This window comes from Cebidichthys violaceus, unplaced genomic scaffold (assembly GCF_023349555.1).
Source record: "Cebidichthys violaceus isolate CVI_PGR_0920_01 unplaced genomic scaffold, fCebVio1.0.p SCAF_23, whole genome shotgun sequence".
NCBI lineage: Eukaryota > Metazoa > Chordata > Actinopteri > Perciformes > Stichaeidae > Cebidichthys > Cebidichthys violaceus.
In genome coordinates this window covers 4,896,690-4,907,400 of record NW_027176406.1, presented here as the reverse complement: position 1 = coordinate 4,907,400, position 10,711 = coordinate 4,896,690, and the positions used below count along the sequence as shown (strand labels likewise).

Genomic DNA, 10,711 nt, shown 5'->3' with positions numbered 1-10,711 from the left:
TAATTATATCTAGTCAGGTTGTTGTTATTGTGCCTTAAAATGCTCCCAAAGAGTATAGTGGAAGGCTATAATAAATTCAGATGTTATAAAAGGGGCAATGATTTGGGGACAAATACTTTCTGGGTATGTTGGGATTTGGGGACATTGCATGACTTAACACAAAGTATTTCTTAATAATGTGATGTTATATTTTGAAATCCACTTCCTGAAGTGATGTTTACTCTATCATGGATGACTTGATGGTTGGTCTGACACTGACAGAGTGCAGACCCTCATCAGTCTACTCTGCTTAACTCCACATCACAAGTCTCTGAGCTCAAAATAGCAGCATCCTCTCTCTCTGTCCATGGCTGCCATCACACTTCTGGAGTATTATATCAATCTATAGTCATGATAAGCTTTTGTGTGTGTGTGTGTGTGTGTGTGTGTGTGTGTGTGTGTGTGTGTGTGTGTGTGTGTGTGTGTGTGTGGTATCTTGTCCTCTTTGAATCCTTCAGAAAATTAAAGTTTTTGTATGTTGAAGCAGCCTCTTTCTCTGTTCTTTATACTGACTTTCTGCATTACAAATGTGATTAATTCAGACTTTCAAAACAGAAAAACACTTTAATGACGTGTTTTCACCTGAACTTCAGTCGTATGACTTTAAAAGACTACAATCATCTCCCTGAACCTGATGAGGAGACATTTAGTTGGCACAAGCTGAGTATTCAGAGACACAGCAGACGTCCAGGCCTGAGTTTCAATTGTATACCTACTTAAAGGTCACATTATGAGGCTGAAAATGTCTTCTTGACACACAGACACTGCACATTGTTAGTTTTGTTTGGGAATAGCTGCCACAAAAGAGTTTCCTTGACCAGCTAGGCTGAGTGATGTTTACTGCAGGCCAGTCTATACTTCCTCTTTCTCAATATGTCCCACTGGCAACACTGACACAGCACCTCAATTGATCTAATAGCCTTAATTATTATTTTCAGTGGGTATCTGAGATTTACAGAGTCTATATATGACCTATTGTTGAAATCATTAAAACAGAGGTCATAAGGAGACCATGCATGATGGTGATAAAGCTGGTACTTTAGTAGTAGGTTGGTGACCTTATGCATCTGAGAAGTCATTGCTCCACTGTGTCTAATGAAATGTGTTTGGCGATACAGCAGTTTAGTCTGTAAAGGGTGTTTGGAGATCAGAGGTGGCTTCACGGTCCCAGCAGACAGGCTGAGGTGGTTTGCTCTGTGTTTTGTCTTAATGGCCTCGATGAAATGAAGGCTAAAATTAACCCAAGGAGCACACATGCCTTCCCATGACCCCTTAGTGAGAGAGCCAAGTAAGACAGGAATGTGCACTACAGAGGGCAGCGAAAGACAAAGAGCTGGAAAGACAATGAGAGTTGGCTGCAACACTGGATGATAAGTGTGAGTTTGGAGGATCAGTTGTAAAATCCCACTTATCATTTCTTCATATAAGAACTGAAAATGCAAACGTAAAAATTTTAAACATTTTAAGCACTTCACCAAGGACGTCGTTTTCTGTGCCATTTGTATTTTTGTTTGTGTTGTGATCCCTATTATTAGCAGGATATGTTAAACTTGAAATTCATATGAAACTGTATAAACTGTGTTTAGGGCTGTTTCATTATGAATAGTAAAAAAAAACGTGAATGTGTGATTTCATGTTTTCTATAGCTTACATGACAGCTGTTGTCACCTTGCACCTGCTGTGGGAAGATAAAGAGCATAAAGTTGTTCATCTTCACCCCTTCCCAGCAACTCTGGATGAAAAAGTGTTTCAAAGCCAGACGACCCGACTGCCTGAGAGTTTTATCTGCCTGGAATTCCTTCAGCTCAGGGTTGACTTCTGTGCAGACCTGAGACCCACCATTCCTCTGATAAGAGCCGGGCAAAACAGATACAGTGCAAAGTGTACTTTACACACACTCAGTTACACTTCACGTCCAGTCACACTTCAATACACAAATCATCCCAAAGAATGATGCTTTATATGAGAGGTTTTCTCTCAAACATACTGATGCTCTTCATGATGAGTTGAATAAACAAGTTAAAACATTAACCACAAACAGCACATTTATGTGTCGGTGAAATGTTTAGATATCCTGGACTTCCATGTTGGGTCTTTAAAAGGCTTAGAGTCATTTACACAAATGTTTTGTTTGGGAACCATGCTAAGATGCATTTGTAATTTGTTTTCATATTGAGAAGGTTTCTGATGTTGTCAAGCCTTCATTATGTTGTTGTTGAATGTCACAGATAAAGGAAGAAGATGAAAAAGGAGAGGGCATAACAATGAGCCTTTTTTCATTTAGTCTAAGCCTCTTTGAATATCCTCTACCAGCTGTTTCTTCAAATTAAAATACCAATATATAAAATATATTTTTCCCAGTATATCATAGCATAGCACATGAACACTTCATGAATCCTTACAAACAGAACAGTCACCATACTGAGTGTTAATTGATTCAAGCTTCTCTAATTGGAAGAAATGTCAATATTTGTTGTAGCAAATGGAGTCAATCAGATCCAAGATGTGCAACAATTCTTATGTTGTGATTATAATCATTCTTCGCTGCTGGCTGTTAAGAAAATAATCCTTCTTTACATTCTTCCAATGAAAGAGAGGAGGGACAGGGGAAAAACCTTGTGAAGTGACATTTTGGGAAACATGAGTTCAGGTGTTTGGCAATCCAGTGCAGGTGTTTATCTGCATCTCAGGCAGTTCTATTTTCGGCTGCAATTATCTTTCTGCCGGGATATACTGTAACACTCGTAATGAGCCGGGATATTACAGCAAGTGAACCCACCTGCTCAGCAGCAGGACCTGGCCGACGTGCAGCAACAATCAGTCAAGATGATGAATAGTGTCTGTCTGCTGCTGTCATCCCTCTAGTAGCCTCAAGTTAACTGTCAGCATATATAACCCTCATTTCACTGACTATCATTCTCCATGTGGGAAACCTTCATACAAAATCTAACATCTAACCCACTGCGGGACTAATAAAGGATTATCTTATCTTATCTATTTATATCCAATCAAACTTTTGATGAAGGAGATTGATAAATGTCAGTATTGAATCAGAAGAAAACACACACAACTACGAACGCATGAACTAACATGAAAAATGGAACAAAACGAAAAAAGAGACATCAACTCTAATAACCATGTTTTATTGTTGTTAACTTAACATCATAGCATGTAGCATTGGTCAGACCTAAAGTTATATTTCCACCTGCAGAGGATTCTTCCCCCAAAAAAGCAGGATTCATCTGTGTCTCTGCTACAAGACTCAGGAGTCAGAAGTTCTATCTAAGATCGACATTAAAAAACAACAACAAAGGGAACACAAGAGAGGGCTGCATGTTATTGGGAGAAACAGGAGTAGGGGTTGAGTGACAGGAGTGGAAGTTGTGGAGGGGAGCAGGTGGGAGGCACATGGGAACACAGATTCACAGCGTGTCCTTGGCGATGAGCGCAGCGACAGCCAGCTTCGGTATAGCATCACTTTCATTAGCGGCAGGGCCTGTCAGCACGGCTTCAGTCAGCGGGACTTCCAACAAAGCAGGAAGCTTGGATCACAGTGTTTGAGCTGTGACATCCATCCATCCTTCCTCCAAGTCTCCTTTTCCTTTTCACCCCTGCATCCTCCCATTCAAAACATTTAAAAAAATAAGGGTTTCTGTTGCTGTGGGATTTGTTGGAGGTTATCTCCACAGCACTTTCCGATGTCTCTGCATCGCTCTCTCTCTCTCTGTTATCAGACAAACACTACAGAAATTGGCCGGTGAATTTGGGAGGAGGGATATTGGTGGAGGAACTGGAGGCTGGAGGACACGACAGCTTCCAAACACCTCCTCCACTCCTCCAACCTGAATCTGTGCCTATAACCCTTGTCGGATGGCATGCCCTGGCACGTCCTGGTGTCAAAACATGTCTTATCAGGTGGTGTTCAAGAGAGAAGACGCCACCAGCTGGGTGCGTGATGAATAGAGGATGCGCAGAAGAGTAGAAGTGAAGCAATGGAGGAAAGTTGTTTTGCGAGATAATGGAAATCCTGATGCCAAAACTAATACCTCAAACATCATATCTTTGATTGATTTTGGGCTCTACAGTGATCTCATCTAGAATGCCTGTCAGCTGTCTCTGTTTTTCAGATGTCTTTGAGATTTTTTGGTTTTTGCTAACAGATCTTGCTTGACTCCTGTGTGCCTCCCTGGTGTCAGTAAAGGTAAATAGACTGTATATGTCTGTAATCACAATGTCTACAGATCACTGACTGTCCAGTTTCTCGTACAACACATGTGTTGTTATTACCTGGTTTTGCAGTTTTACCCTTTAAAAGCAGCAATAGCAGATTGTTTGGCTGCTCTGTGAGGTTCAGGGTTGTAACATGAGAAAAAGTTACATTAACAAAATACTGAATTGACTTTGATGATTTCCACCCAACTCCAATCTGAGCACATGTCTAATCAGCCAGAGGTGAGACAGGCATGTGCTAATTGAAAACACCTCTGCAGGTTATACAAGCAGCAACAGCCAAGCAGAGGTGGCTGCTGCTAGCACAAATTAATAAAATAGCACCAGGCAAGGTAAAAAAACTAAAAAACTAAAACACAGTCCAAATTTAACTGCAAACACATACCTCTCATTTCCTGCCTAAATCCAATTCTGGTGTCTGCTAAAACCCAACTCCCTCTTGTACTTCCCTTGGCACATTTCACATACACATAACCACAAGTCAACCTCACCAAGCTACATATTAGCTGAACACGTTCGTTACTTATCAAGGCCTCTTCTATAGCAGCTACTCTGAAACAATGCTAAACATCTGGGCTGTCAGTCAAAATTAAAATCAAACAAGTTACCAGTGATTTCCAATAGTTTTTACTGGAACAGGCTACAGATCATTTAAGATGGGTGACCTACATTCTGCTCACAGCTGTACAAAAGCTGAATAAAGATGTTTTTGGGGAGGTCTAGGAGTAATTAATGGTTACGTCATGGTTGTAGGGCAGTAAAGGTGATGATGAAAGGAGATAAAAAGGAAATGAAGTGAAGACTGATGGGGCAGCTTTGGGGTTTGGAAACAATAAATTGTAATAATCCTCAGATCATGAGGAGGACTGAACTTTAAGGAAGATCTTTGTGTTCAGTTGTTGATTCCTTAATGATCTGAAAAGAAAAGACACCAGAGTTAAAAATAGAAAAGTAACAAATCCCAAGTGAGTTTTTATTACATATGACATCAGGTGTGTTGAGCGACAGGGAATGAGTGTGAAAACCTGCAGAAGGGTTCAACATTGCCCTCCAGAGGGACTGAGTGAGAGGTGCAATGTGCAGATTGGCCTGCGTCAGTGTGCGTGAGTTGAGCTGTGTTGTTTTTAAAGCACATACCTCCCCATCTCTGGTCTCCACCGTTCGAACCAGGATTCTCCTCTTCACATGCGCCTCCGGGGTTTTAGTGTCCAGGTTAGTATCTAATAGATGAAAGTGCAGTCCAAGAAATACAAGATTATTATCCACTGTTCAATGATGTCTTAGTAAGCCATCATGTACTATTACACACAGTTAACGCAGTATATTTAAAGGATGAGGACATAAGAGTGACCGCCCCTAAAACAATCACAAATTCATCTAGGAATGTCAGAATAGTTCAGAATGAAAATGGTCCACCAAGAGTCAGTTTCCTGTGTGTGTGTCAGGTGGGTCTCGCCACTGCCCCGCCCCTTTTAGAGCCTAGCAGCAGGTCCTGAGTCTATTAGCTCCAATGGGAGCATTGAACATGAACACAGATTATGACCGGTTCTTTCGCTCCATTGTCAAAAAGAAATTTCGTACACGCAAATCAGGAGAAAATGTACTTTTTTCGAGACCTTGCTCTGTTTCAGCAACACACGCTCGCGAGATCTTGCACATTTGTGAACGCCCTCGGTAACTCATTTTTGCAATGCTAATTATGGCCGGTTAGCAAAAGAAAATACATATTTTGTAAAATATATATTTCAAATGATTGGCGGAGCTTGTAATGCATCATCTTTTGTTATAGATTGTCTTTCATATTAATAATACATGATACTTGCTGAGCACTTTCCAAAATGCAAAAACGTAAAAACATCAAAATAAATAGAGGGATGAGAATATGAAGTGGTCACATCTGACACTGACCTCTAAACTGTAGGTTGGAAAAGCTCTGAACTGGAATGGTGATCCTGGATGAAGAGGAAGGGAGAATATTTACTATCATTACTTGTTTACATTTGTTGATTGTGTCAAACCCAACAGTCTGCCGAGCTCTGGCTCACCTGCTCTCCTCTCCCTCCAGCAGCTTCCTGTAGGTGGCGATCTCGATGTCCAGGGCCAGCTTGACGTTGAGAAGGTCCTGGTACTCCTGCAGGTGTCTCGCCATCTCCTCCTTCAGAGTGTGGATGTCCTCCTCCAGACGGCTCACTGTATTCTGGTAGCCAGAAGTCTCCATGGCGAAGCGGTCCTCCATCTCCTGGAGCTGGCGTTCCAGAGACTCGTTCTCGAAGAGAAGAGACAAGGCCGAGTAATGAACACCAACATCTAATGTAGCAGACTGTAGTTTTCTGAGGCTTTATTTTGAATGTTCAACACTGATTATTTTAAAAGGACAATTCTGCTGCCAACACAAATACTGTGGAACCAATACAAAACATGTGTCACTGTCCTAATACTTTCTGACTTCACTGTCATTTTGTGGTGTCAAAATGTATCATTTAAATCACTCACTTGACTAAATATGTAATTGGAGCTGCATCATGTCCATTTTACTAGAGGTGGATTACACTAGCAAGTATCATCCTAACACGCTGTGTTTTCTGAGGTTAAGTTACTACTTACTGTCCCTTTGAGAGCCTCAAGCTCGCAGGTCACCCCTTGGAGCTGACGGCGGTACTCATTGGCCTCCTGTTTGGCTTGGCGCAGGGCTTCTGTGTTTCGATTGGCTGCATCTGTCAGGTCAGCAAACTGCGTACAAAAGGAAAATAGTCCAAAAGCCTGTAAGCATCTCCTTTAAAATAATTGTTACTCTACTTCTCTTTTTCACACGCTTCATGAAAGGTATATCTTTGAGTCTTCTGACCTTGGATCGGTACCAGTCCTCCGTCTCCTGCATGTTGGAGGAGGCCATGGTTTCATATTGGACCCTGATGTCCCTCAGAGCAGCAGTCAGGTCTGGTTTGGATACATCCAGGTCAACATGCACCTGTTGAGTCATGATCTGCTCCTGTAACTCACGCAGCTCCTGAGAGGGAGAAAGGCAGAGGAGGAAGTGAAGAAAAGTTCAAATGAGGTGGTTACCGGTGGTTAAAGGTACAGGTAGTGATAGTTAAAGTTGATTAAGAATGCTTTTTATTTAAATTGTATTCTTACCTCCTCATGAGTCTTCTTCAGGAAGTTTATCTCTTCCTGCAGGGCATCGATCTTCCTCTCCAACTGAACCCGATTGAGAGCTGCCTCATCCACATCCTATGCGAAGAATGAGGCACACAGAGGAATGAGGGTGGACAGTCAGACATAATGAATTTATATTTGTTTGGATCACGAATTCAGAGAAATGTCAGCCGAATTACCTGTCTGTAGGCATTCAGATTGTTCTCTGCATCCTGTCGGAGGCCAATCTCATCCTGCAACCTGAGTAGGTCACAAAAGAAGAGTAAAAGCTTGAAATAAAGTGCTTCACAGGTGATCGTGGACAATGTTGATTGAAAACCACACAAAACAAATTGCTTATTTCCCTGCTGTCATTAAAAAAAAATCAGTTTAACACTACTACAGTTGATGTAGCTTAATTGCATGTTAACAAATAATTATGTCAACGACTCTTTGTTCTATTGAAGCAGCACCTTTATAATTTTGAATTCTCAATTAACAGGAAAACACATCATATATCATAACATACATATTAATGACACATTTCTTTTGGATATTTTCAAATAACAAAAATCCATCAAATAATCACAACTCATTTTTGATCTCATGCCTGTCAGTATTGTTTTGTCTGTCTGCTTATGGCACACCATCAGTAAAAGAGAAACAAGCATACAGTTTTCTGCAATTCAAATGAGACATTCCTGCATATTAACAGTCAAACTATGGAAACTGAAAACCCGTTTCAAGCATTTTGATCCGATTTTTACTGTGAGCTTCAGTGCTGCTCCTCGTGCTTCAGGAGACGACGGGGGCTCAGCTGAAAGGGCAGCTTCTGCATCGTTACACATTCACTCCAATCTAACAGCCAGAGGCCTTTCCCACGGGATGGAGCTCACACACAAACACACAAAGGGTGCATGTGTGCACGCACAACCTCACACACACACACACACACACACACACACACACACACACACACACACACACACACACACACACACACACACACACACACACACAGTGCAATCCATCTGAGGCTTGGAAACATAAATGCCCAGACTTTGTGTAACATCTGTATAGCTTCATGCAGGGTTTGCTGAATGGTATCACAAAAGTGACCTTTCACCTTCTCAGCACGGCCATCACTATTCACTCTGCGTTCTTTCAGGGGACCGGCAGCTGCGTAGTAATCAGAGTGCAGAGAGGAGTCGGCTTTTCCACCCTCAAGGACATTAAATCACTTATTGTCCTTACTAAATTAAATCATAGATTCATGCCACATGTGCTCAGATAAAAAATAAACTGGATTTGCGACTGCAGTGTATTAGTGTTTTGGAGTAACTGGACAAGAGAACATCTGCCTGGCTGTCTGCTTCCTTTGTGGAAGGCTGCCATTGTGTTTGCCTCATTCCTCCACACTCACTCAATGGCGACGAGGGGTTCAGTCAGGATCAAGTTGGTAAAGAGGGAACCAGGAGTATAGCTCAGTCCGAGCTCAGGGGTCTGCGTTCCAATGAATCAGAGACCAAGCAAATCTGCATATAAATGCCTCTTAATTGAATTTTTTTTTTTTTGAGAAACCTCTGATCTAAGCAAACTGAATTTATTTTTCTACCGCCCTAGTATTTTACAAAAACCCAGAGCAACAACAGCATCAACATTAAAACAGAGCGAAGTTGACCAAAAGCGGTACTACTTTGAACCAAAAAGTTGCAAAGAAGAGGAAAACAAAACAAATATGTCTTGCACACTTTACAGGAGATGAAACAGAAATAAAGAGAGTAAAACCCCAGATATAGGGACAAAGCAGTAAGGAGCTTGGTACTCATTCCCCCCTGTTACATGGCGTTTTTATTAGTTTTATTAGTTAATCAAAATTTTAAACCTTAGTTTTAAATTCATATTTCTATTGTCCACAAAGCTGTGCAGGACTTTTTCCTTCTTTTATATATTAGCCAGTGAGCTGATCTCTAAACTTTCAATACATTTTTTAAGTGCCAAATTTAACTTAAATGTATTGTCATCATCAGAAAGTACAAGCAAGAATGCAAAATAAGTGGTGTGCAAGAGTCAGTCACGTTATGCCAGTGACTAGAGCAATCTTTCAAAAAAAATAAAACATATCTAGGTGGTGCTACTGTGTTCCACCCACATGGGTCCCGCCCTGCTTCCTCCTACCTCTGCTTGAGTATGTTCAGATCTGCAGCCAGGTTGTCCTTCTCTATCTCCTGCCGAGCTTTGCCAGCGGTGAGACCGTCCACCTGCCTGCGCAGCTCTCTCAGCTCCTCCTGGTAGATGTCCCCCAGGCGGCTGGGCTCCTTCCCCTTCAGCTGGTTCAGCTCTGCCACCAGCACCTTGTTCTGCTGCTCCAAAAGGCGCACCTTCTCTATGAAGCTGGCGAAGCGGTCATTCAGGCCCATCATCTCAATCTTCTCGTTGGTGCGTGTCTCCTTGTACTGGGCCTTCATCAGGGAGTCAGCTGAGAAGTCCAGCCGGTCTATGGGGCTCCCCAGGAGCAGGGCCGTGTTGGTTGAGCCCAAGGAGATCCGGGAGATCGGGCTGGAGTAGGTGACGTTACGAGGGGTGCCATGCCAGGAGAGGCGGTTGGAAGAAATTCGGACTCCTGAGCTGCCCGAGCCCTGAGGCCCAAAACGCTTCCTGTACGAGGACTGGACTCTGTGACTCTCCATGGTGGGGAATGAAGCTCACTCAGGACACAAACAGGGTTCTTATAGAGGCAGGCGAAGCCCCCAAGTCCAAAGCAGAGAGGCCACAGGGTGCGGCAAAGAGAAAGGAGGGTGGCAGGCAGTGAATGGGACAAAAAGGGAGAGCGAAGGGGTGGTTTACATGACACTCAAAGAGCTGTGTGCCAGGGATTGTCTGTGCTCGTCCACTCAACTACAAATGTTTCTTGGCTTTCTCCCTCTCTCCCCCCTCTACTCTTTTACCCAGGCCTGTGACTCACTCACTCTCTTTCTCTCTCTCTTACTTTCACCCTTTTCTCCCTTTCTATCTGTTCCAGCTTAATGAAAAGGAATTCGTGTGACAGGGTCTGGTCACCAATTCAACCTGACCACACATGTGCTCTCACAAAAACAGAAAGTTTGATGGAACAAAGGGGTGGAGCTGTTGGGAAGAGATCTTCACACTCTAATCAAAGAAAGCAACAACAGAATCACAGTCAAAGCAGATCAATTAAGACTCATGGGAGGTAGAGGGAAATATGAAATGTTTTGTTGTGTTGCACAATGTCCAACAAATAAGCCTACGGGATTTTGTGGAATTACACTTGGGGTCCCACTAAGGA

At 42.4% G+C, this 10,711-nt stretch overlaps 1 protein-coding gene across 1 annotated transcript; it reads right to left on the bottom strand.

The window, feature by feature from the left end:
- Positions 1–3,166: 3,166 nt before the first annotated feature.
- Positions 3,167–10,132, bottom strand: gfap (glial fibrillary acidic protein). The gene is made up of 9 exons (XM_068718942.1): positions 9,583–10,132; positions 7,605–7,665; positions 7,405–7,500; positions 7,115–7,276; positions 6,874–6,999; positions 6,315–6,535; positions 6,178–6,221; positions 5,407–5,489; positions 3,167–5,184 (listed from the first exon to the last, which is right to left on the bottom strand). The coding sequence occupies exons 1-9, from the start codon at positions 10,092–10,094 to the stop codon at positions 5,143–5,145; spliced, it is 1,347 nt and encodes a 448-aa protein (XP_068575043.1). The 5' UTR covers positions 10,095–10,132; the 3' UTR covers positions 3,167–5,142.
- Between the last annotated feature and the right edge of the window lie 579 nt (positions 10,133–10,711).